Consider the following 27,910-nt stretch of genomic DNA (forward strand, 5'->3'; position numbering starts at 1 on the left):
TAGTAAATACATCATAAATCTCTATCCCCATTTGGGGACATAATTGAAAAATACCCATAAAGTCGAGTAAATTGAGTGTGAAGTCAAGTAAGTCGAGAAAGTGAATAAGTTAAGAAGGTGAATAACTGACGTACTAAGTTGCAAGATAAATTTAAAAAAGTCTCAATTATAAAGTCGAGAAAGTTAAATGCAAAGTCTAGTATGAAGTTGAGAAAATTGGACATGAGGATAAGTAAGTCAAGTGAGTTAATTACAAAGTTGAGTATGAAGTTAAGAAAATTGGGTATGAAGTTGAGTAAGTCGACTAAGTTAGCGTTTATTTTTTCATCTGAAATTTGAATGCCTGAGTGTTACTGAAATCTAAATGGATGTAAGTAGTATATATGTCAGAATAATATGTTTATTTTTTATTTTTTGATGTATGGGTATAAGTGGTAAGTTATTTGTTTTTATAAACTGAAAACATCTTAAATATAATATTTATATACTTATGACCTTAAAAGTATTATATATCCTTGAAGTTTAAATATGCACATATTTATGGTGTTATCTAGTATAATAGTTTTTATATATTATAAGTATTTATAAGGTAAGCATTTGATATATAATTTATAAAAAATAATTTTGATAACAGTATTTTTTTACAATGTAACGTAATATGTATGCATAAAAAAATTGTTATCTAATGATAAAAGAATTTGCTTAAAATTTAAATTGAATGTATGTTAAGTATTTGATACCAAATAAAATTTGAGATCAAGGGAAATTTTAATATAATATCTAATAGTTAGGCAGGAAATAAATACATTTAACAAGGGTATTTGTAAGGAGAAAAATTGATTTTTCATTCACACATTTTATCATTTATATAAAAATCAGGAGATTTTACTTTTTCTATTGAGTTAAAAATGTTGTACAATAAAACTTCAAAAAAAAAAATAAGCAAACTAAAATATCAAAACATCCTAAATCAAGCCAAATTAAGACTTTGGACATAAAAACAAACACCCCTAAGTCAATTATAATGTGTCAAAATTAAGTCTATAATCGAGCAATTTTATAAATGATTTTAAATAAGGGCATTTCAGTATTTTCATCAATTTTTGGGTACATCTATGTAAAACTAAGAGACAACAAGGCATTTGTTTGGTATTTTGCTAGGATTGGGGATGGGGCATCTACGCTGCCATTTGCCCTTTCGTTTGTTCATGTTGTTATGCGATGAGTTTGAGGTTTAGAGCAAAGGAAAAGGAAGCGAAAGCGAACCCAGACGATGATGATGAGAAGAACCAGAAAAAACAACGAATGGTTGTGGATCTGGGAAATGGAAGTGAAGTTATTTATTTTCCAAGAATTATAAAAATGGAGGATTCTTGGAAATTCTTTGATTACCTCAACAATCGAATCCCTTGGAACAGACCCACCATTCGCGTCTTCGGTCGATCTTGCCTTCAGGTAGTCATTCATTATGATTATTATTATCATCAGCATCATCATTTATCGTCTACTACTTATTATTATTTGCAATTCTATGTTTGCTTTGTTTGTTCTTTTCCTGTAAATCTGAGATTGAGAGCGGATGTCTTGCGTATGAATAGATTATGACTATGATTCTTTTGCTTTGCTATGCTCTGGGAAATGGGAAGGGCTTTTAATTTGCTTAAGTAGCAGTGATGGTTTTTGTTGTGGCTGCAGGTAGCCTGCATCAGTACGGTGAGTGGTATACAAATTTTGCTCAAATTCATCTTGAATGCTGCAATTAATTAGCCTCCTACCTGCGTAGCCTATTTATATAGTTGCATTTGCAGAATTGTGCTTTCTAATTGCAATTGCGTGCTTTCTGGTGCAGCCTAGAGACACATGTTATGTTGCTAGTGAAGGAGTGACACAATTAATTTACAGTGGCTACAGGCCACATCCATATTCTTGGGATGATTTTCCTCCCCTCAAGGACATTTTGGACATAGTAAGTCTCATATAATGAAATGTAACTGAACATCACCTCACATCACATTACGACACAGTAACTTGGCCCGCTTCACTTAAGTTTATGTGTACCTACTATCTAATTTGTTTGTTTACCTACTTCTTGAAGGTCCTCAAAGTGCTTCCTGGGAGTAGATTTAACAGCTTATTATTGAATAGGTATAAAGGTGGCAATGACTATGTAGGTTGGCATGCCGATGATGAGAAGCTTTATGGATCCACTCCCGAGATTGCCTCTGTTTCATTTGGATGTGAGCGCGACTTCTTGTTGAAGATTAAGCCAAGTAAATCATCCCAAGATCCAATATGAACATCTTCTCATCCTTAGAATGTTGTTACTGGTTATATAATTATTTATTTAGTTATTATTAAAGGTGTTTTGATCTGCACAGAGTCATGAATGCATTGAACCTCTTGTTTGATTGATTATATTGGTTGACCATGAGGAAGCTTTGTATTTGTGGTTAAACTATTACTAATGAACTAGCAGTAGAGCAGTGATTCACGGAATTCTGTTGTTATCACTAGATAGAAGAACTGATGATGAACCTGTGAGCAAGCGTTTGAAGAAGAAAGGCAACTTGGATCAGCACTCATTCACACTAAAGCATGGATCAATGTTGGTGATGAGAGGCTACACACAGCGGGATTGGATACACTCGGTTCCTAGGCGTGCAAAAGCAGAGTCTACTCGAATCAACCTCACCTTCAGGCATGTTCTGCAGTAGCCTAGGTCCTGGGATTAATGGAAAGTGTAGCCTTTTTTTTTACTATTTTTTGATTCTGTGAATTAGGCATTAGAAGAGACTAAACCTTGTCCTCGTAACAGCCAGAGCCAGTGACCAAAATTGAGGTTTTGTAGCATTGTTTGCTGCTGTTGCTGTAACTGGTGATCTTGGATTCACTGAGAATGATTTATAATGTGACTCCCAGATTGATGTATTTAAATCAAGCTAATCCAACAGATTACTTTGAATGATTTATATTGTGACTCCCAGATTGATGTATTTAAATCAAGCCAAGCCAATAGATTCCATTGGATATGGACATCGTTTGGTCATCTCCCGCCCCCTAAGTGAATGATAAACAGGTTCCGGAGAGTCTTAACCGCCGATTGGTATCTCACTCGTCTCAACCGACTTCCACTAGTATAAACAGTTATCACTTAATAATGCCACATCATCTGCCAATCGTGTAAATAAATAACAAAGAAATTTTACAAGCCCCTTATTATTTATTTCGCCTATAAATGTAAATTACCCATAAGACCGATGTTCATGTTGGCGTTGGGAATAAACAAATCAGTGAGATTTCTTTAGTTTAAAAATAAAAGCAATTTCCAACTCGTCACACGCATGAACATGATGTCAGCGATGAGTCATATATTAATCTCTTGTTACTCTTTCCAATGTATGTGCGAAAGAATCGCTCATGATCCATTCATTTTACACACAAGCACAACACGATGGGGTTTTTAATTAAATATCCTTTAATAGTTTCAAAATTATTTAAATATTCCCTCCCTTTTTTGTTTTTATGAATACCCTAACAAATGTGAGCAAAGTCAGAAATATCCTTAATGAATGCATCAAATTCACTCAATGAATTGTCTTCATATTTCTTTCCTCATTTCTTTCACCCAAATCTATTTTTGCTGCCGATTCTTTCAAAATCTCTTAGAATCTCTCAAAATCTCTCATAATTTCTTACACAAATACAATTATGTATTCATTTCTTTAACACCAAATCTTTCTTTAAAGGTGCATTGCTTATTAAACAACTCAATAAGGTATGTTAATGTTGTTGGGTTTTAAATTTTTTAATTTTTAGGAAAATTTAGAAATTTTCCTCACATTACAATGTTTTATTTTCACCATTTTTTCTTATACGTAGAAATATATGCAATGTAGGTTGTTTAATTATTTTTTCCAGCAATATAACTTATTTATGGCGAAAATGTTTCGAGTCGTGCATTCTTTTGATACCGTGTACGTCATATAGTTAGTCATGTAGGTCGTGTAAGTAATATAGTCGTGTAAGTCGTATAGGTCATGTAAGAAATATAGTCGTGTAGGTCATGTAAGAAATATAGTCGTGTAAGTCGTGTAAGTAATATAGTCGTGTAGGTCATGTAGGTCGTGTAGTTACTTGTATATGAAATTTAATATCATTGTTTTTATTGTATCATCAGATATGGTTTTGGTACGTGTGCCTATTCTCTTCAATGGTAAATGGATTGAGCAAAATGACGAGTATAAGTTCAAAGGTTCAAAGGCTAAAGGGATAATGATACCACGATCGACAACATATGCCGAATTGGTGGAGCAGATAGCTGAAGTTATTGATATAGATACTTCGGAATTCGAAATCACAATGAAGTTCAAACTTAAGACATATGATCCTATGCCACCAGTTACAATTCAAACCAATAATGATGTGGAATTTTTTTAGATTCTAATTTAATTTCACTTCTTTTTTTTTAATAATTTTCGTTGACATTTTCTGCATAGCAGCAAATATAAATTCTTAGCACAAATTAAGTCTTTAAAGAACTAAATTAATCTAATGATTAATGGAAAAATTCATGTAATTTTAAAGTCGCAATTAAACATATTACAGCCATTTAAAAAGTTCTTTTTTTTTTTTATCTTCAAAGTGCTTTCTTCCTCTGGCCAAGCATACATGAGGAATGCCTGCATATAATTAATCCATGAAATCAATTAAGAAGAAAAAATATCAACCATAGGAAATTAATGTAATGTTATACACATAAGAACACCATTCGCAGTGATAAAATATTTCCACTCATAACTAGACATATCATGACTTACCATGACTTATAATTAGAAATTAAGAATCTCTCTAACTAATGACATTTCACAAGGTAAAGGTATATGCACCATTCCAATTTATTGTGAGCCTAATTAAACTAAATGTAATGTGTAGATTCTATTGACAAGAAACAAAATGTGGAATTGAAGGTCGTGTAATTGTGTAATACAAGAAGATCGTGTAATTGTATAATACATGAAGGTCGTATAAACATGCAATACATGAAGGTCGTGTAATCGTGCAATACATGAAGGTCGTGTAATCGTGCAGTACATGAAGGTCGTGTAATCGTGCAGTACATGAAGGTCGTGTAATACACAACCTTGAATCTTACATAACCTTACACGACCAAATCTTGTGTTACATAACAAAATTATAATCAGCACAATCCATTAATTTTTCACAATTTGCATGCAGCAAAACAACTAGAAATTTATTTTCGAACATGTTATGAGAGACCCACAACTAATTAATCTATTTTTTCAATATAAAACCCTAGCTTTTTGTTTTTTTTCTCTTGAATATTAACAAGAAAACTAATTACATGGAATTACTTGTCTCAACTAGTTACATTCTGACAATTTTGCAGTAAATGATCAACTCTCTCCGGCGATTATGTAGTGACGAACTATGCTTCACTTTCTCAGTTGTGGCAGCTTCCCCTTCTCAGGCTTAGTTTGCTCGTGTTGAAGTTCGATTTACTATGTATGGAGAATGAATGTTTGTTTTGGTAGAGGTGATGCCGGTGAGGGAATTACAGTATTTGTTTGTTTGAGTTTGATAATGGAGGGAATTGCAGCAGATGAGTGTTTGTTTGCTTCAGTAGAAAAGGGAGAGGTGCTGTCCGTTGAGTTGAAATGTTTTAAAATAAGGATAATTTAGTAATTTTCTATCAATTTTTAAACAGATTTTAAGATATTGAGATAATTTTTGAAGTATGGAGGTGTACCGGACGCAATTGGCACCAACACGATCGATCATAACTAATAAGCAAAACTCGTCTCTCTTTCAAGTTTAAAGTTAAAGATTCTTTGAAGATACTATTTAGCATGGTGCCTTTAGAACCTTCAGAATCTATCAAAGCACGAGGTGGGTTCTTTTAACTTTAATCCACCTCTGTTTTTTTTTATTCCTTTCATTTTCTGTTTATTTTGTTCCTTTCTTGCAGATGTTTGTATTGTGGGTGTTGCACGTACACCAATGGGAGGCTTTCTTGGCTCGCTCTCGTCTGTTTCAGCTACAAAGCTGGGTTCCATTGCTATCGAATGTAAAAAACACTAGCTTTAGTTTCCCTTTTGGATTCTGGCTTCAAAGTTTAGTTTCTCTCTCTTTTTTTTTTTTTCCTTTTTTTAATGAATTCATTAATAGGTGCTCTTAAGAGGGCCAACGTGAAACCACTCCTTGTGCAAGAAGTCTTCTTTGGGAACGTTCTTAGCGCCAATTTAGGACAGGCTCCCGCTAGACAGGCCGCCTTAGGTGCTGGGATTCCTAATTCTGTCGTATGCACCACTATTAACAAAGTCTGTTCATCTGGGATGAAAGGTCAGATACTTTATTATTTGAAATTTTCTCTTTTCTACTACTCTTATGCGGTTATATAGATTTGTGATTTGTGATTTGTGATTTGTGGTTTTTTCTTTTCTTTTCTTGTCTTTGTTAGCTGTAATGCTTGCTGCACAGAGTATTCAATTGGGTATCAATGATATTGTTGTTGCGGGTGGCATGGAAAGCATGTCCAATGCGCCCAAGTATCTAGCAGAAGCAAGGTTGGCATCATCCTATCTCGGTTGAACATAGTCTCTTTATTTAATCTTTTTGAAGTTTGAAAAAAAAAAAATTAAAAATTGTCTATTTGAAGCTGAGTGTGTTTATTGAATGAGCAATTGAAGGGTTTTTGCTTAGATTTTGTGTCAGTCAATTCTAAGTTGGGAACACAAAATGCTTCCACCAGTTTCTTTGTCTGAAGTTTGGCTTAGCTGCGGGCAGTGGCTAAACTAATTTGATTTAGTTGAGTCTCCCCTTTTTCTTATAAAACTGCTATATACTCAGATGATGCATCTTTTAAAAATTATATTATACTCTGTTTCTCTGGGGCTGTTCATACATTCATTATGCAGCTAGATGTTTATCTCAAAGAGAAGAAAAGGGAATTTTGTTTGGTTACTGTCTCATCTATTTGTGTGGTTGCTTGCTAAGAAAATGTCTCTGAACTTGATGTTTTAGCCTTTTCCGTTGTCCCTTCTGTAAAAACTTGAGGAAATAGATCAGTAGATGATTCTTTTTTGCTAGCAGAAAGGGATCTCGACTGGGACATGATACTATTGTTGATGGCATGCTCAAAGATGGCCTGTGGGATGTCTATAATGACTTTGGGATGGGAGTATGTGCAGAAATATGTGCTAATAAACATACCATAACAAGGGATGAGCAGGTAGTTTTCTCATATGGATTCTTAAAACCACCATCAATTATTGAGGATACTGATTGGTGTTTTAATTTACTTGATGTATTTTCTTTTGCAACCCACTGCTCATTATTACTCCCCATATTTATCCTTGATGGCCTTGTAGATTGTGCAGAATTATGCTTATCTGGATGATTTCTCTTTTGTTCGATCTCTCTTTTTTTTTTTTGGGGGGGGGGGGGGGGGGGGAGAGCAGGATTCATATGCTATTAGAAGCTTTAAGCGTGGGATTGCTGCACAAAATTCTGGTCTCTTTGCTTGGGAAATCGCTCCGGTACAATATTTAATTCTACTTACAGTTTATAGAAAGGTTATAGCCTTTAATGTAGTTTTGCATCAGTTCATGATTTTCTACTTGCAGGTTGAAATGTCTAGTGGAAGAGGGAAACCATTCATAATTGTTGATAAGGATGAAGGTTTAGAAAAGGTATCAACTCTACAAAATGGATAAGCATTTGGACTTAGATCTTATTCATTTTGCATCTTTCAATGTGTTTTAAAATTTAGTTTTCCACTTTAAGTTGTTTTCACAGCCACTGGTTTCTCAAGAATTGAGCTGTTGGCCCCAGAAAATGCATACCATAGTTCTACATTTCAATTTTCTTGTTCTGATGGTTTCTTGAGTTTGAACAAGTGAAGAAGCCTTTGTATAAGTTGGAAACTAAATACATATGTGGGGGTGCCCTCTTTTTTTTTTCTAATATGGACATGCTGTTAAGCCGTGCAGTTTAATAGAGTTATTTTTTAATGCACTATAAAGTCGTGCGGTTTAATAGCATTAAGATCCGACTCTATTAAACTGCAAGGTTTAAAAACATGTATGCAAAAAAAAAAAAAAAAAAAAAAAAATGAGCGCGCTTGCATTAGAGAAGGTTATATATATGTTTTTGATATCAGTAACTATAATGAAAATTCTGATGCGATTCCGCATAATAGCGTTAGTATATGCTAGTGTCATCAGTTTCTTGTTACTAATAGCTTGTCAACTAACAAATTCCTAAGCATTGAACTATAATTGTTATTTCCTTACTTCTGGTAATTTGGTATTTGCTTGAATGCTGAACATTTGCCTCTTCCTTTTTTTTATACATCTTGCCAGTTTGATGCTGCAAAGCTAATGAAGCTCAGACCCAGTTTTAAGGAAGGGGGTTCTGTTACTGCTGGCAATGCTTCTATTATAAGGTCCTCTCTCTCTCTCTCTCGTTTTTATGGAGGCAATATATAGGTTTGCTGCTGGGTGAAATCCAGTGTATAGCCGCTTAGTGCTGTTGGTGAAATGATCAAGTTCGTGTATCAATCACGTGACTTGAAATTGTATTCTAGTCGTGAGCTTTTGTTATTAAGAAATTCTTGGAACAAGATCTTCAGGAATATGTTAATTTTTGCTATCTATGGCTGCTTTTTGAATTGAACCAATTAAATTATGACAAATCTTTTCTAAGTTCATTATATCTATATCTGAGTCAAATATGGCAATCCCATCATAGAATCTACATTACATAAAAAATAGTTATTCTGTAGTTGCCAAGGGGAATTTCTTATCAGTTTTGGGTTGTTGGTCTACTGTTGTGGTCAGTGATGGTGCAGCGGCACTTGTTCTGGTGAGTGGAGTGAAGGCACTTGAGCTTGGTTTGCAAGTAATAGCTAAGATTAGGGGATTTGCTGACGCAGCTCAGGTAGGTCAAAAAATATTTCTTGTATTCATCTTGATCTTGGGTGGATTTATGTACTTGGTGCTGAAACAATTTTTTAATGGCAGGCTCCAGAGTGGTTTACAACTGCTCCATCCCTTGCAATACCAAAAGCCATAGCAAATGCTGGCTTGGAAGCTTCTCAGATTGATTACTATGAAATAAACGAAGCTTTTTCTGTAAGAAATCATGTTCCTACCTAGTGATGCCGCTAGTATCCAAAGGTTAGTTTATTACCGTTTCATGTTCTAACCTCCTGTTTGCAGGTTGTAGCTATTGCCAATCAAAAACTGCTTGGTCTTGATCCTGTGAGTCCTTTACGATTTCTGTTCTGTGTTAATTTTTCATGCTTGAATTATTTGCTAGCTGTTTCATTGTGCTTCTATTAGGTCTATTGGTTCACTGAGGTATCATTATGTTTTCTTATTTATTTATAATTTTATGCCTTTCTGGTTATTGCAGGAACAGGTTAATGCGCATGGTGGAGCCGTATCCCTGGGTCATCCGTTAGGGTGTAGTGGAGCTCGTATCTTAGTCACATTATTGGGGGTAATTTAAAGGGCTTATTACATTTTATCATTCCCAATATGTTCTTTTTCTCATGATTCAGCCTAATACCTAGATATCTTTCCTCCTCCTCTTCTCTCGCGCTGCGTTATTTACTCTGCATAAATTACATGGATACAAAAGCAATCATCAGCTTCCACCCATTCCCTTCTTACTTCTTGGTGTGAAATCCATAAGGAGGCCTGTTTTTAACGAATGAAGAATGCATTATAACTATTTGGCTTTTCTGTAGTCCTCAGGGATCATCTAATACTGTTATGGTGTTACAGGTACTGAGACATAAGAAGGGGAAGTACGGCGTTGGTGGCATCTGCAATGGTGGAGGGGGGGCATCCGCTCTTGTTCTTGAGCTCATGTAAGAATTTTAAATTTGGTAAGCATGAGTATGATTCGCTTATGAATTTTGCCATCCATTTAAAAAACCGTAAATTAAAATGGTTTTACAAGCTACTAAATCTGACGATTTCTCTTTTATAATACATTATGAAGTTCTAGAGATTCATGCGAAAGAAAGTGGGATTTTTTGGGTAGCATCTAGCATAACATGCACTTTGCGTTGTTATGAGTCATCATTATGCTCCCCTATAATTTTTGTGAATTCTGATATACTGTAGAGAACTCAATGCTACTACGTTTTTATGCAACTAATGATAATTTCCGTGCAGTACTAGATGTTCGTCTCTTTTCTTCTAACTAAATAATTTATTATTGTACTTAACCGCAAATTAGGAAATGAAGAAGAGAACAGCAGAATAGTTTATTTTACACACACACACACACACATAATAGTCATCACATGAATAGCATGGATCCTGCCGATTGGATTAGCAAGTAGCAACAGCTAGAGGTTGGAAGATACCACATAATCGAAAAAGAAAATAAAATCCAAATCCTCATTCTGAAACCTAGACAATGACTGGATTCTCTTAAAATCTAAGAGAGCATTGTACTGACTACCTGTTCTCAGATTTTTTTAATGCTATTGTTGCTATGACTTAGTAGAATAAAAAATAAAAAAGGGATTTCATTCCATTTTCTTTGATCATGGGTTAAAAACTTGTGTTTGCAGGCAAGCGGTGCGGGTGGGACATTCCAAGCTATGAATTGATGATGTATACTGACTGTGGAACATCACCTCCTGTGCTATTGTCTCTTATCTCTTTGTTAAGTTGTCTACTTGAATGAGAAAGCTAAAAGAGAAAAAAAATAAATAAAAAGGGAAATGTATCAGCTTGATCGACCCTAGTAAGAAAGGTAGATAGGATAGATGTATTAAATGATTACCCGCATAAGTCATCATACCATTGTAAAGTGGTAAAGCATTGGTGGCGAAGGAGCACCAATCCCTGTAGCTCATCATATAGCTTGAGCTAGAGAAATATGTGAAGAGTGAAGATCACTAAAATAAGACCACTGCTTCTCTTATGACTTGATCTTATGTGAATGACGCTTGGCTGACTGTAGCAAGCAATATTGGTATGTTGTTAGACTTGTGCTGCTGTCAGAGCAAATCCAGTGAAACACCTTTATATGGCCTTTTGTGTGGTTCATTCAGATCTTCTTCTTACACACGCCTGATACATGTATAGTTATTATATTTCTTCCCGCAAAGATTTTTTGGCTCTTGTGTGACAGTGAAAGCACCCACCCAGACACCCCAGCGCCACTGCGAGCCCCTCCAGTGAACTCTTTCCTGGCATTGGCATCTGCAGTTCTCCAACTATAATAATAATAATAATAATATTAATATTCTTCAAGACTCATAACAGGTAATCAATGTTGACTATGGCTAGGAATTAATTCGGATCATGGATTTATTTTAATGTGTACAGTTTGTAACATGTAATTAGTAATTACCTCACAAATATATGTATGCTTTTAGTAATTTTGACAGCAAAAATATATGTTAATAACAGTGGATGGGGTCTTTAGATTAGTTTTTTTTCCCCCTTTTTTTGGGCCCAACTAGTTAAACTCATTACTCATCTTATATGATATAACTTCGTTTTCTGAAAAAAAGAAAAAAGAAAAATTGAACCTCTTAATCAGGTATTTAATTTGAATTAATTCAATTCTATCAAAATCGATACGCAAAATATTTTAGTTTATCATGATCATGATACGATATTAAAGTTTTGGTAAATTAGAATCATCTTTCGTCACATTGGAAAAAGAAAAGGGAAAGAAAACGAATTTTCATTGAAAAGGGAAGTTTTAACATAGAAATTTAAAACATATAGCATTAATAATAGGTAATAAAGGAATAAATAATAGTGAATTTGCACAAAAAAAATAGTCTTGTAAGAGGCTGGCAAGCATTGAAAGTCGGAATGTCTCCCTCCAGAATAGCACAACCCTATACCCCTCACCTAACAATAACAATAGTAACAATAAACATTTTCTCAACCAAAAATAAAACTTCTTTTTCTTTGTGTGTGTGTGTGTGTGTGTTTTATTATTTTTCTGGGTTCTTTCTTTCTTAAACAATATCATTCATTTATATTTGATTCTTTTCTTGTCTTGTGCAATTGGTGAGATATCTTCAACCATTATTATTATTATTATTATTATTATTATTATTATTATTATTATTATTCCATGCATGTTTGTGTTATTGATTCCATATATACATACTGCCATGTTTATGTTACTTTCTCTCTCAGGCTCTCAGCTGCCAATCATTGTTTGCGGTCTCTAATGATATTTACATTTTACTTACATATACAATAGGATCCTCTTCTCTATCTATGATCAATTTAATTAGATGGATGGGACTTCATTTCGTTATTAATTAATGCATGGCAAATAATTTGATTATCTAATTATCTTTGGCTCTTTCGCCATCATTTGAATTCCATGTCATGAGATTATCAAATTCATGCATACAAATGAATGATTAAGTGATTTAACAGTTTGCAGGCAATCAGGATTCAAGAAATAGATAAAAAGAGATGTTGAATAATAATAATAATAATAATAATAATAATATCATCCGTGATCAAAAGGCAAAGGTTTCATCAGGTTCTCCCAGGGGAGAGGTGGGAGAGATTGATACCAGGGCACCGTTTCAATCAGTGAAGGCCGCTGTGAGCTTGTTTGGTGAAGTTAAACTTGCCAACAATAAGAACAAACCCCTCCTCAGAAGGACAAGACTTTCTTCAGAGGTAGGCCGATATGCATTAATAATGTCTCATTCTCATTCTCATCTCAATCAATAATGATTGCCTGCGCGCAGAATGTGTTAGACAAGGAGACGCAGCTTCTCTTGGCCCGGAAAGAAATCGAAAGAACTAAGAAACTGTTAGAGAGCTCTGAAAGCACAAGAGCTCGAGCACTTGGCGATCTTGAGAGGGCTAAAAGAACCATGCTCGAGTTGACCACCAAGCTCAAAGCTGTCAAGGACTCCAAGGAATCTGCAATCGCAGCTGCCGAACATGTCAGGAAGCAGGCCAAGCAACTCGAAGAGGCCAAATCCCAGAAAAATATTGGAGGCATTGCTGTTGAAAGGAAACAGCAAGTCGACATTGCCAGAGAGCACTACGCTATCACTGCTTCCAAAATTGATGCTGCAAAGCAAGAGCTCAACAGAATAAGACAGGATTTCGACGCAGCCTTGGAAGCCAAACACTCTGCCCTCCAACAGGCAGCAGAAGCACAGCGTTTGGCCAAAGTCAGCTCTGAAAGAGTTGCTGACCTTCGAAAGCAGCTTTCTGCTATGAAGGAAGGAATCAAACAAATCAAGCTTGCAGCTCAAGAAGCCACTGACGAGCAGGCTAGGATTGTGTCCGAAAAAGACACCCTCATGCAATCTTACAAAGCTGCTCAGGAAGCAGCTGAGAACAAATTGAACTCTTTGAAAAAGGAATATGATCCTCAACTGACTGAAAATCTCGAGATTCAGCTCGCGCAGACTACTGAGGAGATCAAAGTTTTGCAGAAACAGATGAAACAAGCTCATGCTGCTGAAATGGATTCTATGAGAGCTGTTACTGCAGAGCTCAACAAAGCTACAAAGTCACTGCAGGAAGCTGCGGATGAAGAATGCTCTCTTCGGAACTTGGTGGCCTCCCTTAAGCTGGAATTGGAAGATGTGCAGAAGGAGTGTGCTGAACTGAAGGAAAAGGAAGCGGAAATGGAAGTCATAAAAGGAGCTTTAATGGAATCTATCGCAAAAGAATCTGCTGTAGAATGTGAAGATAGCTTGAATGAGCATAAATTGGAGCTGGAAAAGCTATCAGCAGAAACTGAAACTGCTATGAAAGAAGAAGCAGTGATTAAAGAAGAGGCTGAACACCTCAAGCAAGCAGCTGAAGCTGCCCGCATGCTGGCTAAGGAAGCGGAGAAGAATTTGCAACTTGCTCTCTCAGAGGTTGAACAAGCAAAAGCATCCGAGAGGAAAGCCCTTGGTGAGTTAAATGTTTTATCAATCAAGCCAGATTCTGCTTCCAATATCACAATTTCAAAGGAAGAATTTGACTCTTTGAATAAGGCGGTGGAGGAATCAGTAGCCGTGGCTGAGAAAAAGTTGGCGGAAGCTGAAGCTCAGCTGTTAGTCATCAATGCAAGAAAAAATGAAGCTGATAAAAAGTTGGAGGCAAATTTGACCGACGTTGAAGAAATCAAGAATGCGACAGAGGCTGCATTGAAATCTGCAGAAACGGCAACAGCTGCACAAAGCATGGTTGAGGCTGAACTCCGGAGGTGGCGCCAGCAAGAAGAGCAATGGTTGAGGCTGAACTCCAGAGGTGGCGCCAGCAAGAAGAGCAACTGACTGCGCTTTAAGTTGATTCTATGGTTCTAGATTATGAACAATGATACCAAAATCATTCCCATTCAATTCTAGGATTTTAAATCAAATTTCTCCTGATCAGATGTTCAACATATGAAGGAACACGAGAAAATATTTGTTTGCAAAGGACATATTTGCAATTTCCGTTATTTGTTTGCATCCCAATATGAATCTGAGAATCTCTATGTAAATGGTATTAAAAAAAAAAAGGAAAATGGAGAATGCTATCTTGAGAGACTACAGGACTACAATAAGTGGACACAATCGGTATGTGTAACCCGTTTATGTTTTGTTTTACTCATCTTTGTAAGAAATTATCACAAGAAACATTGCTTTGTTTAGGCATAAAACAAAAGAAAGGAAAATATTGCATTTCTAGCATAGTTATAAGCATAAGGTATAGAGGGTGGCTGAGTATGGAATACTTAATTTTTAGCAAAATGAATGAAATTCGAAGAAATGATTGTGATTCCTGTCGAATCCTACAGTATATCTGACTGCAGGGAGCTTCGAGCTGATTTTATAGCTCATGCCATATTAGATACATCGTATTAGCTTCTCTTTAATGGAACTCACTCTGAGATAATGTGAGCAACCGTTGTTATCAGGTACATTTATATTTATGACTGTATAATCAAACAGCAAAACCACACATCTCACCTAAAAGCAGTGGCATTGTGTTTCACATAGATGAGACAACATGGAGGTCTTTAGCTTCAGCTGTCGTTGATTCATACATCATCTAGGGACTGGGTTAGACCATTTCTGTTTTCAATCTTGTGCAACTCAGATTCTATGGTTTTGGCAATCTCAGTTCCTTCTGCAGCTGGCTCAGGCAGATCCACATGAAAAGAGCCCTGTTTGACTGGTTGAATAGGTTCACTGATCAATGATTGCTGCTTGATGTAGTTATATAGCTGTTGATGAAAGGGATGGTCCAACGAAAAACAGTTCTTGTTCTCTGAACTGCGAGATGATCCGGAGTCTTCTCTTCTACAGAAATGTGGAAGTGATTCAAAATCCATGATCTACAAGAAACATGCAAATACCATCGTCAGGATGATCATTCTGCAAAAGCAAAAGTAAACTGAAATATCCTGTATTAAGCCTCCAAATAAAAAATTATCAGTAAATTCACTCTTGTATTTAAAAATGGGAAATCTACCTAAACTCCAGAAATAGGATTCTTTATTAGTTGTTCATGTTATGCCTTTACTTCCACATATTTTCAACTAATGAAGGCAAAAATGCCTTACCTTCAATAGCTCATCTCGCCCAGAACCTTGCAAGACCTGAATCTTTTTCCTTGTCCTCTCCTGCAGAAGGGGCTTAACGACCTGTTATTAAGTTTAAAGGTTATATCAGCGGCATGCCCAGCTCTAGTAAGATGGTTCAGGAGGAACTGCAGAATGATATCATGGCCACCGAGAGACTACTTCACAAGGAGCAATGCTTACCTTCCAACATGCGGAAAATATGTATGGCACATTCACAATATAATATGTATTTGTCTTCTCTGGGTAGTTCAAGTCATCAACTGTCGATATGATTGTCAATAACTGCATTAACGTACCAAGTGGAAAATTGCGGATTCATGAGCTCATGCATTATAATGACTCATTAAAAATCTGCAAAGTCGAATGTACTCCATAACACATCCACATACATAGCTAAAAGTCACTTAACATCAACATTAAAGTTTCAGCCACCCAACTACTAGGGATTCAGATACAGTTATCTCTAAATTATAGAAAAATCATTATGCTGTTGATCATACCTTTAAAATGTGATAAATTATGCAAATACTTGGGCTGCAAATCTAGCAAGTTGAGCACTGAAGTGATCTGAAATATTGTTGATATCTATTTGTTCCTCAAATTGGAACATTTACAAGATAGTTTTCATGAATACTAGAGGGCCAGACTACTAATGGATAAATAAGGAGATTGGGGCAAGTTGGGGTTAAATTAAACCAGCAGAGTCAATACTAGAAAGACAAATCTACTGTGCAAATACCTTTATCTGGCTTAATGCTGAAAGCTTCAGACCAGTCATATCTAAAACCTTCACACATGTGGTTATTGGTCGCCCATGCTTTGCTGATGCCGAAGGCTACAAGAAAAGTAAATCGGTCAAAAAATAACTACGAACTGTAAAATAGTTATACTTTTATACTCACCAAAATGACACGATCCCTATATTCATTTATTTGAATATGTGATTGCACATAGCAGTGGACCTGTAATATAATAATGAAATGCTCAGAAATGTCACAGATTAACCTTCTTAATAAAAGGAAAATGATAAAGCACTTGAGTTCACGGCAAGAAGATGAAATGGTAGAACATGAAAACTCAAATTCTAGAACATGTTTCAATGAAAATGTTACAAACAAAGAAATCTATCATAATACTTACAGATGCTTTGTCAAACGTACTGAGCCCTACACCAACAGCAAAGACTGGCAAACCCTGGAGAAGATGGCAGTGTTGTGAGAGAATACTCGAGAAGATATAATGTTCCTATCATAATTAGTTCCATAATATCCGCATACCACATAGACTCATAAGATTACAAAATTAAGATTGATTTTGACAAAAAATGAAAAAAAAAAAAAAAGTGGGCACCTCTCTTGAGTAACCTGACATTCCTATGAGCTGTGAATCACGCACGGCTCTGTACAATTCAGTAGGTACTATGGGTTTCTGTGAAGAAGAAACAGCATCCATTTCAGAAATGTTAATGTTCAAAGACTTTTAAAAACAGTTTGGATTAAAATTTTATTCTGATAAGAATGCAACATAACTGAACATAAAATCAGAACATCATTCCAATCAGGCAATGACAGAACATTTCAGTTATAACTAATAAGTAAAAAGCATCAACCTGACCCATTATCTTTGGAAATAATTCAAGTAAGAGATTGATGAAAGACCAGAGAGAAATATAACTTACTGATAATATTTTGTCAATCTCATTCTGTGCCCTCCAGTGCAAACAATCCATCAACTGAATGATCATAAAAGCATCACCTCAATCAAATTTTGTAACAGCATATCATAATTAAATGCTCTAATACATAAAAGGATTACATGTGAAGGAACTACAACCAACCATTTTATGAGCTTTGGAAACATTCCCATCTCTGGCTTTTAGAAAACGAACCAAAGTTTCAGTTGGATATCCTCGATGAATATTCTGCATATATATATATATATATATATATATATGTATAAACCACTTCTATCATTAACAAAATATGAATAATCGAAACAGTTATGCCAATTGAGATTATAAATTTTCTTTTCTCTAAAAGAAAAAAAGATGACAGCATACAAGTGAAAGAATGATAACACTATTGCCCATTTTATTTTCAAATTATCAAACATTTCATACAAATCCAGTAATCATTCTCAAAGTGGTCACATTTTCATCAAGGAAGCTAGATATCTCACTTCAACATGACATATTACACACTATTTTTTAGCATAGAACATCCCCATCATTTTAAATAATCGTCGGACTATGATCCAAGTGGTACCCCAGTTTCCATGGAAAAGCAACCAATTTCACACTTGAAATGCATTAGATTAAGGGACAGGGATACAGAACAATAGTGATTGGAAGCAACGGTTATTAACAGCACAAGGTGAGGCTTAGCACTAAAATTGAGACATGGTAAACAAAATTAGTGACTGATTTATCTAACTTGATATGAACTTGGTGGCAGCTAAAAAGACTATTTTCTGAAAGCAACTTCCAGAAAAGATAATTATTGCCACTTTCCATTGATCACTTCCAAAGAACAAACTCCAAACCTTCGAGGGCAGATGATCCTTCATAAATCATAACACCTCCATGGAGAATGTTCTATTTTCCAGTCCTCGACAACATAACAGAATCCTTTCTCAGGCACTACTTTGTTATAGCACAGTCTAAGAGTGCAGATAAATCCATCTGTGATACTGTTCTCCTATATTGCTCATGGAAAGATCAGATCATGCCGCTAAAATTGACATTTCCTCTATTTCTGTATTCAGCATGCTTTATACTGTTAATGAACTAACATCAATTTAAGGGGAAAGTTACATCTAGAGCTGAAGATAATTTATACATCCAATGCTTGTGGCATTGGATTGAATATCAAGTTTGTAGACCGATCACAGCTAAAAAAAAAAAAAAAAAAGAAATAAAAGAGAGAGAAGATGGCATCACTACTACAAACTCCACAAACCCCGAAAACCCAAGTAAGCTCCATAACTAAAAACCAGATTCGAAGATCAAACATTACATCTAAATTTTAGGAATCACACTCTCTACTGGCCAAAAATTCAATTTCCGCACTTGACATTTTCACTAAAATCAAACATTCGGGAAAATCGTAAAAGAAAAGAGCGGATCAACAGCTGAAGCTACAACCGACAATCGCAATGCACATTTAATTCAGACACCCACCAAGCCTATCTCACATTTGACTCTTGTTCAGCAACAGATCAGACAAAGTAAAGATAAACACTGAAAAAAAAAAATTGCACACCTGAAATGTAATCTTCAATGGCTCATCAACTGCCAATAAACACGTAAATTAAGAAATTAAAAAAAAAAAAGAAGAAGAAGAAGAAAATTGAGCAAGGATTTTGAAGTGGCAAAAAAAGAAATAAAAAAATTCTCTTTTTTTGTAAAAAAAAAAGGGAAAGTAAAGCAAAGAACCTTGATCCATCAGAGCTTGGAACTGAGTGACAGCTTCATGAGAAACGGTAACCATTTCCTGTGATCTCAGAAGAATAAAATGGAAAATCTTTTGAGACTTATTAATATTATTAGCTTAAGAAATCCCTTTTCTACTCTATTTCAGTTAACATTCACACCACTACAATGCTAACTAAACTAAAAGCTAAGCTAAACTAGACTAAACTAAACAAGTTTATTTTTTTTCTTTTCTCTTTCTTTTTTTTCTTTAAGAAGAAAAAGAAAAGAAAAGAAAAGAAAGAAAAAGGAAAAACTGGCAAGTGAAAGTAAGAGAGAAAAGTGAGTGAATAGGGGGTCAACAAAGGCTGTTAATCGAAAACTAAAAAGAAGAGAAAATGCGGAACTGATGCAGTGAGAGAGAGAGAGAGAGAGCGCGCGCGGTGAATTAAGACAACACTGCCATTAGATTTAGTTGTTGTTTTTACTGTTTACTTACTTACTGTTTACTTACTTGTATTTGTAATTTGTATCTACCAATTTACCACTTTACCACCGGGACGGATCATGGATGGAAATTTTATATTTAATAATAATAATAATGAAAATAATAATTTATGAAATGCATAAAATAAAATTGAAAAATACGTATAGACTTCTATTCTATAGTTGTTTGTTTGTTAATTTTAATTTTTTAGACGTGAGTGATATGTTTTGGTTAAAAAATAACTGAAGATTAAAAAAAAAAAAAACCAATAGACAGGATTGGCTTGGAGAACGCAGAACTAAATTTTGATTGGTGGGTGCCGGTGTGCTTTGGCCGCCTCGGCATCGGCATCCAATTGTTTATTATTTTATCTTTTTTTTTTTTTTTTTGGGTGGGTGCTACTTAATAATATTAATAAATAAATAAAAATATTGCAACGAGCAACCTCGTCCATGCACGAGGATTGAAGAATCTATATATATACACTAAGCCACATGTAAGTTTCAGTCATTGCAAAATATGTAAAAATTTATGATATGATAGTAAGAATTATTGTCATGACACAAGACTGTAAGTTACATCAATTGTATATTATATACCAAACAAACAAAACATATGAGATATGCTCAGATCTCAAAAGTAATAAAATAAATAAATAGATATCTCATCCTTATACACTCAACATAAATTTTAAAATTTTAAGTTAAAGGTGCGTTGTTTAGAATGAATGAATACACTATTTGGATCTAAAATTGCGAAAGAGGAGAAAGGAAAAGGGAAAGAGAGGAATCAAATGACAGGTTTACGCCATCCCATTTATATATCCATGGCAGTGGACAGCATTTGGTTTGGTCGTTAGAATTTAGAACAACAAGAGATTGTGAAAATGAGAGAAAGTCAAAGCAAAGCAAGTTTTAATTTGATTACAAGGATTAGAAGAAAGCTACTGCCCTTCCTGTTTGGTTTTGGTAGTAGTGCCAATGTTGGCATGGCCTGATGGCCACATAAGCAGAGCAGATTTCAATGGGTTCGCATCACATTAAAGCAGCCCAACCCAGTTGAGGCTTGAGATCAAGCCCATGTCCGAGTATCTCGGTCGATCGCTTTTTAAGAGAAATTATTCATCCTCCACTCATTTTTTTCAACTTTTAAAAAAAAAAAATATAATTTTTTTACTGAAATCTATCTAAAATTATATTTTTTTTCACTTTTTTATTTATATTTGGAGACCGTTAAAAAAACTAATAGAATATTATGTAAATAATTTTTTTACCCTCAAATATAAAAGATAAATTATTCACCAACCACCTATTTTTTTCGCTAAACTATACTTGAAGTTATATTATTTTGTACCTTTCTACCACTGTATTATTGTGAAATGATAATTTTACCCTTATGATGTCAGTAAAATTTTAACAGTGTTATAACGAAGGTGTACTAATAAAAAAAATGTTAACTTCAAGTGAAGCGCTGTAAAAAAAAATGTATATTTTTTTAAAAATAGTGTAAAAATGAGTGGACGGTGGATACTTTTTTTTTTTTTTAATTTACCAACATAACAATAACAAACTAATAGGTGGCCCCACCTAGGTTACAACTTACTACTAGTTCTTCGTACTTTTTACCTACATACTACAAATGTACATACAATACGTATATTTATTTATACCTTTTTTTTTGTTTGAAAAAATAAAAATAGACAATTGACTCCAGTAGCAATAACCTCCTATCATAAGATTATTCCTTTTTCTTTACTGGAATATTCGTCCCATATCATTGACTTGACATTGCTTGTTAACGTCATGACTGAGTCGTGGCTGAGTAGCCAACAATATGATATAAATATCTTATATTATATGTGTATGTAAATTAAATGATATTCTTTTGTCATTTTGCTTAAGACTTGAACCTGGAAAAGTCAAAGAGGATTTGGCAATTTGCGTCTCAACCGCTGCGAAGAAAATTATATATATATATATATATATATATATAGATATGTGTGTGTGTGTGTGAATAAAATAAAGAATTAATGGCATGAATTTGATATGATATGCTCAGTTTTATGTTTCTCAAATAATTTCAGCTAGAAAAATGTCGGTATCGACAAGTACAACGGAGGGTAACCAAGCTAGTAGTGGAGATGACAAGTATCCAATTCCTCTCACGAGATATATTAATACCATTTCTAGTTCATCAAGTACTTCAAGCAGAAGCGGCAGTACTAGTAGTATAACGAGTGAAATAGAAGAAGAAGAAGAGAATTATAATTCCAGCAGAAGCAATTCTAGTCAGCTACTGTCTGAGATCAATGACGGGAATGGGATGCCGATGCCATTGGCGCCGATCAAAGAAGAAATCGAAAGCAGTTTCTTTTCATTTGATGTTGCTAACGGGAATGGCACTCAAGAAGAAGACATCATATATGTAGCAGTTGGCAAGAGTCAGTCCAGCATGGATGCACTTTCATGGACGCTGAGGCATGCTGTTAATCCATCAACTCTGATTTTTCTCATTCATGTCTTCCCACAAGTCAAATTCGTTCCTTCTCCACGTAAGCTAATTACTCCTTAAACCTGACCTCTCCAACTCCCTCCCCAGAAAATATCTCTGTCTTTCTCTTCTTTCGTCTTAATTTTCCGATTATTATGATTATTATTATTATTATTATTATTATTATTTTGGTAGGACTTACTGGCTAGATATTAGAAATTAAAGAGTTATTGGTTGGTTGGTCAAAAATGGCGCTTTGACTGACAATCTTGCAGCGCCCGTGATTTCACTCTGGTCGATAAAACAAACAACAAAGTCAAGCCTTAATTGATGATCATTTTTTTTCTTTGATGCATATGTAATGCGTTTTCACATAAAACTTGCATGACTCTCGGAAGTTATTGTCTTGTTTGCCTGGAGAAAGCACCGCCGGTGCTTTCGAGTCTTTAATTGGTAGCAAGTACATATGTCTGTGCATGTCGACGTACTAGTGTGGTTAAGCCCATTTGATTTGATAAATTGATATTATGAGACTGAGCCCCTCCTATTTTGTGTGGGTGATAATGCTGTATGCAGTTGGCAAGCTACCAAGGAATCAAGTGAATCCAGAGCAACTGGAGACCTTCATGGCCCAAGAAACAGGCAAGAGGAGACAACTCCTTCAAAAGTTTCTTGATACATGCTCCCAATCTAAGGTGCTCGATTAATTTATTCAACTGAAAATGTCAACTTTCTTATTACCCCCAGACATCGCTCCTTGTAGTTGTGTGATTCAAGTAAATTGTTTTAATTTCAATCAAGAAAACTTTTTATGTTATGGTCAAACAGGTTATGGTGGATACTGTGCTTATTGAGAGTGATTTGGTTGCCAAGGCTATTTTGGACCTCATTCCAGTTCTTAACATTAGGAAACTAGTTGTCGGAACCACAAAATCCAGTCTAAGGTTTCATTTTCATTCCATAAATTTCAATGGCATTGGCACCCTCATCTTGTTTTATTTCTCAATTCTTCTATTTTGTTTTTAAATAATTTTTTACATATGGTTGAGGGTACTTAGGAAATCAAAGTCAGGAAGAATAAGTGGGATGGCTGATCATATACTGCAGACTGCACCAGAAACTTGCGAGATCAAGGTAGTCTGTGAAGGAAAGGAAGTGATTGACCAGATGATTAATGACTCACCGTCTCCACGCAATAATGATCACAACAGTCTCAAGGCTTCACAAGAAAAAAATGAACTCCCTGGTTCTTTCTCATGCATGTGCTTCAAGCTCTAAATTCAGTTATTTGATTGACAACATATTTACCAGATAATATATGCAACATTTCATTGCTGTTGGGGACTCGTCTTCTTTCTTTCAGTGACACAGGAAAACAAAAAAAAAAGCCACCAACAATAATGATTGATAGCAGTTCTCTTTAATCTTGTACACAAGTATGTTGTTAACCAATTCAAGCAAACTGTCTATTGTCACTGTTGTATTATCACAAGTGAAATGTCTTTGATGGATGATACATAATATAAAACTCTCCAAACTTCTTTGATCACTTAACTTCAGAGCGACTGCACAAAATAATAGAGTCCATTATGAAATAGCCTTCCATAACAAAATGTCTAAATCCTCTGTACAAGTTACTGTTAACCTATATTTCTTGGAGGGGGCCAAAATAAAAAATGACAAAAAGTCATTCAGCAATCTATCCACATCATATTTGAGACACCAAATTTGTTTCTAATACCCCGATATAAGCTTAATTTCCAGTGCACATGCTATTTTCTAAGACTTTAAGCCCCTAAAAGATGGAGCCTATGCGACAACAACTAAATACAGGTTTGAAACTGTTTACTAAGCAAAAACCAAAAAAACAAACATACAATTCTTCATTATCTGTCAACAAGAAAAGAACGTATCCTCATCATCAACAACCCTTGGGATGTTCAGAACAATTCTTTTCCTTAATAGAAACAATTTGCAAACTGCAATCAATACCGACTATCACTAAAAGAAATCAAACTCAAGATAATTATCAGAACCTCTCTGATTAGGTGGAACCATAGTAGGGGCTGTCTTTTCACTTGTTGACGATGTTGGGGCTGGTATTCGCTCAATCTCAACTGGCTTTGGGATTTCAGGTGGGGTGGCACAACGTATTAATGCCCAATTTACACCTTCAAAGAAAGGGTGTTGCTTAATTTCAGTTGCCCCTCGCTTATAAGCCAACCTATGCTGTGGCTCCTTTACAAGCAACCCCCTTATGAGGTCCCTCGCAGCAAAACTGACAACAGGTGATTCTGGAAACCTAAGAGGCTGACCCACAACATTGAATAATGTGGCTCGGTTACCAGATCCTTTAAAAGGGGTTTTACCAAACAAGAGTTCATACAGAAAGATCCCAAAAGTCCACCAATCAACAGCACTTCCATGACCTTCACCCTTGATGATTTCAGGGGCCAAATACTCATGGGTTCCAACAAATGACATAGACCGGGCTTCCGTGGGCTCTGCTATGAGCTCGGGTAATGGGCTGACTTGGTTTCCAATTTCATTTTTAGGTTTTCTATCCTTCTTGGACTTGCTAGAAAAGAGGCGGGGTGAGAAGCAAGTAGGAGTGACACAGGATGGCTGAATGCAAGAAGGCTCGATGCATGCAGGCTGGACACAATAAACAGGATTCTTTCGTAATGGCTCAGCATCAAGGGATGAGGCTTTGATAAGAGTTGGACTGACTGCACAGCGGAGGGAAAGATCAAAATCAGAGAGCATTATGTGGCCATCTTCCCTCACGAGGACATTTTCTGGCTTAAGGTCACGGTAGATGATACCAAGCATGTGTAGATATTCAAGTGCTAGCAGGACCTCTGCCACATAGAACCTGGAGATAAAAATGCAAAAATGACAACAATCATTATAATAATGTTCATAAAAATCACTTAAGCTCCAAAAGCAACAAGTTAGCATTTGACCTTTCTACAGTATATCATGAAAAGCAGCAAGTGGAAAGAAAAAGTAAAAACCATAAGTGGCGCCCCCATAACATCAAATAAGTGCAGTTACAAACGGAATGCCATCTAAATCTATTGGTCTGCCATTTTCTATCAACCATTTTATGGTATAAGAGGGGCATTCACAATGAAGTGTATCAAATTGTTTTTCTGGTTGCATAAAGATAAAAAAAGATCCTATACTATGAAGTTTCTTAGTTCCACTGTATGGTTATCTGCAGTAAATAGTTCTACAACATCTGCATTCCAATGTGCACAGACATTTAGACCTCTTGAATATTTTATGCAGCAGAGAGATAATAATTTGATTGTTGCAGCAGATTCTTGAGGGGGAATGAACAGAAAGATTCCAAAATTCAGATATTATGTAAAATAGCAGATAGCAAAACACTATGTGTAAAAAAAAAATAGGTTAACATCAAAGGTTAGTCAACCAAAATATGCATGGCACTGGATTAAGAAACCAAATTTATGTCAAAAATTAGGTTATTATACCTAACTGCCTGCTCAGGAAAATATTTGCCTGGCTGTTTCTGCCTCAGAGTGTGTAAGTCTCCTCCAGGGCAAAACTCCATTACCAAGCAAGAGAACTTTTCTGTCTCAAAGTGAGTATAAAGCGTTGGAAGAAAGGGATGGTCTAGAGATTGCAATATCTCTCTCTCTGTCTGAGCCCGAAGCAGTTTTTTACGGCCCGCTAAAGAAGCTTTGTCCATTACCTTCATCGCAAAATAACACTTAGTTCCACTCAACTCTGAAAGATAGACACTTCCAATATCCCCACAACCCAATCTTTTTAGCAGTCTAAAATGGCTTAAACCCAAAACTCCATCTCTTGCTCTGACTGCTTGGATGGCTTCCCATCTCAAGTCATTGGCTTTATGGGGCTTATTGATACTGCTACTGAAGCTGCTACATGTGCTCTCATCACTCACATCACTGCTTGTGCTTCCTCTACATATACTGCTCTTGCCACTCTCAACATAATCAAGACGATCACTAATTTTGGCACTTCCACTAGTTTTTGCAAGACTGCTGGTGCCATCACTAACTTTGCCAGAAACTGAACTGTTTTTAACACTTCCATACTCTGATGTTTTCTTTTCTTGATCAACAGAAACATCCTGTGAGCCTCTATTCTCGCTCACCACAGAATCTACATTAGATGCTTGTTCAAGACCAAGTGAGGAAGAATTAGATTTAAGTTGATTGATCAAAGAATCAACAGGACCCTTCTGATTTGAATTTGATGAAGTTTTACTTTGAGAAGCTTCTACTGCAACCTGCTTCGGGGTCTTATCAACTGATTTTGGTAATTGTTTCGGAGAAACCAGCTCTGGTTTATTTGTTTTTGATCCATTTAAAGGCAAAGACACAGGCTCATCTGCCCCAATCTTTTGAACACCAGCTGTTTTTTGTTGTTCTTTTGAGGAAGCTTTTGCAACAGCTTTTGAGGCCATCAGAGTATACAGAAATCTTAGATATACATCAGATCAAACAAATGCCGCACTCAGTGTCCTTGGCAAAAAACAATTATATCAGCAATCAAAAGCCTAGCAAATTCTCTCCCAAATCTGCACACAGCAACCAAGTTTATTAGAGACATCAAACTAGGGTAAGACAACATGCTGCACTCGGATACGACAATATATCTTTCTAAAATGCCCAGAAGAAAAAGAGAGAGAGAGAGAGGTTTCTCCATGCATATTTGAAACCTGAATTAAGAAAGAAAATCGAAAATATTCAACAGGTGGCCTAAAAATCAGCTCATAGCTAAGTATGGACACGCATTAGCCACTAAACTTAGAGACATCTTTTTCAATAAAAGGATCCAAGATGCAAACTTTGATAACCAAACAGAAGAAGAACTTATTAACACCCAATAACTAAATACAATTAATTTACCCCAACGAAATAAGAAGATTCAAGCACAGAATGAGCAGACCTTTTCAGACAAATAATACGGATAAGGAAAAAAAGGGGGGGTGCGGGGGCAGATTAGATTAAAAAAAGATCACAACATCCTCCTCAATAGCGCAATCAGTCCTCAAAAGAACATCATACATATAAAATAATAATAATAATAATAAGAAGAAGAAGAAGAAGAGATACAGAAGTAACAACAAAATTGATTCAAGGATAGGATCACCAAAAAAAAAAGCTACAAAATCAGCTAATTAAGTTAAGTCATCCAGCTAAATAATGCAGTTAAAAGACAAACCTCAGCTAGCTAATCTCAATCAGATAATGAAATATCATCACAATCGATAATACAAGCATGATCATCAAGGCTCAAGCTAACATAAAAATCAGATCTTGATCACAAAAATCACATCTTTTTGTTTGGAGCCAACACAGATCCAAAACAACAACCTAAGTGCATACCCAGATACAAAAGCTAAAACATAAGAACAAAAACCCATCAAGCAAAACACAACAGACTCCAAAAAAAAAAAAAAAACCTGATCTCAAGTATCAAAAAACTTCAGTGCTTTGCTTTTTCAATTTATTTCCAATATTTGCGGCAGGGACTAAAAAAAGAACGAAAGCTCTTCGAAAGCTGAATTATTTAATACAGATACACATAAACGAACTGTTGTTGGTATAGAAAGAGAGAAAAAGAGAGTACAAAAAAAATGGGACAATGTGATGCTTGTGGTGAACTATTAGGCAAAGCACAGGCACATAGAGAGGTCAAAGCAAAGCTTAAAGCCTTAAAGTTGAGTTTGGTTTTCTAACTTTTTTTTTTTAATAAATAAAGACATAATTTTTAAGGCAACAAAAATTTGATTGGTTTTGTTTCTGACTTGTGAGTCTGACACTAAAGAAAAGAAAAGGGATTAGGAGTTTGTTGGGCATTGGTGGTCCGGTCCGGTCCGGTCCGGTCCGTCTCCCCAATTCTGAGGCTGGGAGGTT

The 27,910-nt window shown here is 35.4% G+C and overlaps 6 protein-coding genes across 8 annotated transcripts; 4 read left to right on the top strand and 2 right to left on the bottom strand.

Moving 5' to 3' along the window:
• Positions 1 to 1,149: 1,149 nt before the first annotated feature.
• On the top strand, positions 1,150 to 2,969 carry LOC102608758 (DNA oxidative demethylase ALKBH2). 2 transcript variants are annotated; one of them, XM_006467201.4, is made up of 5 exons: positions 1,150 to 1,455; positions 1,696 to 1,713; positions 1,850 to 1,966; positions 2,096 to 2,270; positions 2,515 to 2,969. In XM_006467201.4, the coding sequence occupies exons 1-5, from the start codon at positions 1,222 to 1,224 to the stop codon at positions 2,712 to 2,714; spliced, it is 744 nt and encodes a 247-aa protein (XP_006467264.1). In that variant the 5' UTR covers positions 1,150 to 1,221; the 3' UTR covers positions 2,715 to 2,969. The 2 variants fall into 2 exon arrangements, with proteins under 2 accessions (XP_006467264.1, XP_052291512.1); XM_052435552.1 differs by lacking the exon at positions 1,696 to 1,713 and having other exon boundaries at positions 1,152 to 1,455.
• Positions 2,970 to 5,742: 2,773 nt separating this feature from the next.
• LOC102608468 (probable acetyl-CoA acetyltransferase, cytosolic 2) lies at positions 5,743 to 11,094 on the top strand. 2 transcript variants are annotated; one of them, XM_015527031.3, is made up of 14 exons: positions 5,743 to 5,907; positions 5,987 to 6,085; positions 6,187 to 6,360; positions 6,479 to 6,584; positions 7,111 to 7,249; positions 7,479 to 7,556; positions 7,644 to 7,709; positions 8,382 to 8,464; positions 8,859 to 8,958; positions 9,042 to 9,152; positions 9,240 to 9,281; positions 9,436 to 9,522; positions 9,810 to 9,913; positions 10,610 to 11,094. In XM_015527031.3, exons 1-13 carry the CDS (start codon positions 5,868 to 5,870, stop codon positions 9,897 to 9,899), a joined length of 1,215 nt encoding a protein of 404 aa, XP_015382517.2. In that variant the 5' UTR covers positions 5,743 to 5,867; the 3' UTR covers positions 9,900 to 9,913; positions 10,610 to 11,094. The 2 variants fall into 2 exon arrangements, with proteins under 2 accessions (XP_015382517.2, XP_006467262.2); XM_006467199.4 differs by having other exon boundaries at positions 9,810 to 9,895.
• A 398-nt stretch (positions 11,095 to 11,492) lies between these two features.
• Positions 11,493 to 14,764, top strand: LOC102609809 (WEB family protein At1g12150). Its single transcript, XM_015526852.3, has 2 exons — positions 11,493 to 12,704; positions 12,776 to 14,764. Exons 1-2 carry the CDS (start codon positions 12,492 to 12,494, stop codon positions 14,309 to 14,311), a joined length of 1,749 nt encoding a protein of 582 aa, XP_015382338.3. The 5' UTR covers positions 11,493 to 12,491; the 3' UTR covers positions 14,312 to 14,764.
• Positions 14,765 to 14,774: 10 nt separating this feature from the next.
• LOC102608179 (phosphatidylinositol/phosphatidylcholine transfer protein SFH1) lies at positions 14,775 to 19,415 on the bottom strand. The gene is made up of 11 exons (XM_006467198.4): positions 19,040 to 19,415; positions 18,867 to 18,895; positions 17,444 to 17,527; positions 17,285 to 17,338; positions 16,957 to 17,034; positions 16,747 to 16,800; positions 16,509 to 16,568; positions 16,346 to 16,441; positions 15,787 to 15,888; positions 15,586 to 15,666; positions 14,775 to 15,357 (listed from the first exon to the last, which is right to left on the bottom strand). The coding sequence occupies exons 1-11, from the start codon at positions 19,092 to 19,094 to the stop codon at positions 15,061 to 15,063; spliced, it is 990 nt and encodes a 329-aa protein (XP_006467261.2). The 5' UTR covers positions 19,095 to 19,415; the 3' UTR covers positions 14,775 to 15,060.
• A 2,019-nt stretch (positions 19,416 to 21,434) lies between these two features.
• LOC102607885 (hypothetical protein) lies at positions 21,435 to 23,541 on the top strand. The gene is made up of 4 exons (XM_006467197.4): positions 21,435 to 22,053; positions 22,569 to 22,687; positions 22,821 to 22,936; positions 23,051 to 23,541. Exons 1-4 carry the CDS (start codon positions 21,594 to 21,596, stop codon positions 23,268 to 23,270), a joined length of 915 nt encoding a protein of 304 aa, XP_006467260.2. The 5' UTR covers positions 21,435 to 21,593; the 3' UTR covers positions 23,271 to 23,541.
• A 279-nt stretch (positions 23,542 to 23,820) lies between these two features.
• On the bottom strand, positions 23,821 to 27,758 carry LOC102607590 (serine/threonine-protein kinase D6PKL2). Its single transcript, XM_006467196.4, has 3 exons — positions 27,457 to 27,758; positions 25,493 to 26,568; positions 23,821 to 24,867 (listed from the first exon to the last, which is right to left on the bottom strand). Exons 2-3 carry the CDS (start codon positions 26,452 to 26,454, stop codon positions 23,994 to 23,996), a joined length of 1,836 nt encoding a protein of 611 aa, XP_006467259.1. The 5' UTR covers positions 26,455 to 26,568; positions 27,457 to 27,758; the 3' UTR covers positions 23,821 to 23,993.
• Between the last annotated feature and the right edge of the window lie 152 nt (positions 27,759 to 27,910).

This window comes from Citrus sinensis, chromosome 2, assembly GCF_022201045.2.
Source record: "Citrus sinensis cultivar Valencia sweet orange chromosome 2, DVS_A1.0, whole genome shotgun sequence".
NCBI classification, from domain to species: Eukaryota; Viridiplantae; Streptophyta; class Magnoliopsida; order Sapindales; family Rutaceae; genus Citrus; species Citrus sinensis.

What these genes read in the sequence shown, in the direction of transcription:
- LOC102608758 (XM_006467201.4), top strand. Translation starts at nt 1,222, where the DNA reads ATGAGTTTGAGGTTTAGAGCAAAGGAAAAGGAAGCGAAAGCGAACCCA. An exon ending in TCAAGGACATTTTGGACATA is followed by an intron (nt 1,967 to 2,095) that starts GTAAGTCTCATA and finishes TACTTCTTGAAG; the next exon opens with GTCCTCAAAGTGCTTCCTGG. An exon ending in CTTGTTGAAGATTAAGCCAA is followed by an intron (nt 2,271 to 2,514) that starts GTAAATCATCCC and finishes TGTTATCACTAG; the next exon opens with ATAGAAGAACTGATGATGAA.
- LOC102608179 (XM_006467198.4), bottom strand. Translation starts at nt 19,094, where the DNA reads ATGGTTACCGTTTCTCATGAAGCTGTCACTCAGTTCCAAGCTCTGATG. An exon ending in CCAAGCTCTGATGGATCAAG is followed by an intron (nt 18,896 to 19,039) that starts GTTCTTTGCTTT and finishes GTTTATTGGCAG; the next exon opens with TTGATGAGCCATTGAAGATT. An exon ending in CAGCATTAAGCCAGATAAAG is followed by an intron (nt 15,889 to 16,345) that starts GTATTTGCACAG and finishes ACGTTAATGCAG; the next exon opens with TTATTGACAATCATATCGAC.
- LOC102609809 (XM_015526852.3), top strand. Translation starts at nt 12,492, where the DNA reads ATGTTGAATAATAATAATAATAATAATAATAATAATATCATCCGTGAT. An exon ending in GGACAAGACTTTCTTCAGAG is followed by an intron (nt 12,705 to 12,775) that starts GTAGGCCGATAT and finishes GCCTGCGCGCAG; the next exon opens with AATGTGTTAGACAAGGAGAC.
- LOC102607590 (XM_006467196.4), bottom strand. Translation starts at nt 26,454, where the DNA reads ATGGCCTCAAAAGCTGTTGCAAAAGCTTCCTCAAAAGAACAACAAAAA. An exon ending in TTTCCTGAGCAGGCAGTTAG is followed by an intron (nt 24,868 to 25,492) that starts GTATAATAACCT and finishes TTTTATCTCCAG; the next exon opens with GTTCTATGTGGCAGAGGTCC.
- LOC102608468 (XM_006467199.4), top strand. Translation starts at nt 5,868, where the DNA reads ATGGTGCCTTTAGAACCTTCAGAATCTATCAAAGCACGAG. An exon ending in GGGTTCCATTGCTATCGAAT is followed by an intron (nt 6,086 to 6,186) that starts GTAAAAAACACT and finishes ATTCATTAATAG; the next exon opens with GTGCTCTTAAGAGGGCCAAC. An exon ending in GCTCTTGTTCTTGAGCTCAT is followed by an intron (nt 9,896 to 10,609) that starts GTAAGAATTTTA and finishes TTGTGTTTGCAG; the next exon opens with GCAAGCGGTGCGGGTGGGAC.
- LOC102607885 (XM_006467197.4), top strand. Translation starts at nt 21,594, where the DNA reads ATGTCGGTATCGACAAGTACAACGGAGGGTAACCAAGCTAGTAGTGGA. An exon ending in ATACATGCTCCCAATCTAAG is followed by an intron (nt 22,688 to 22,820) that starts GTGCTCGATTAA and finishes ATGGTCAAACAG; the next exon opens with GTTATGGTGGATACTGTGCT. An exon ending in ACCACAAAATCCAGTCTAAG is followed by an intron (nt 22,937 to 23,050) that starts GTTTCATTTTCA and finishes GAGGGTACTTAG; the next exon opens with GAAATCAAAGTCAGGAAGAA.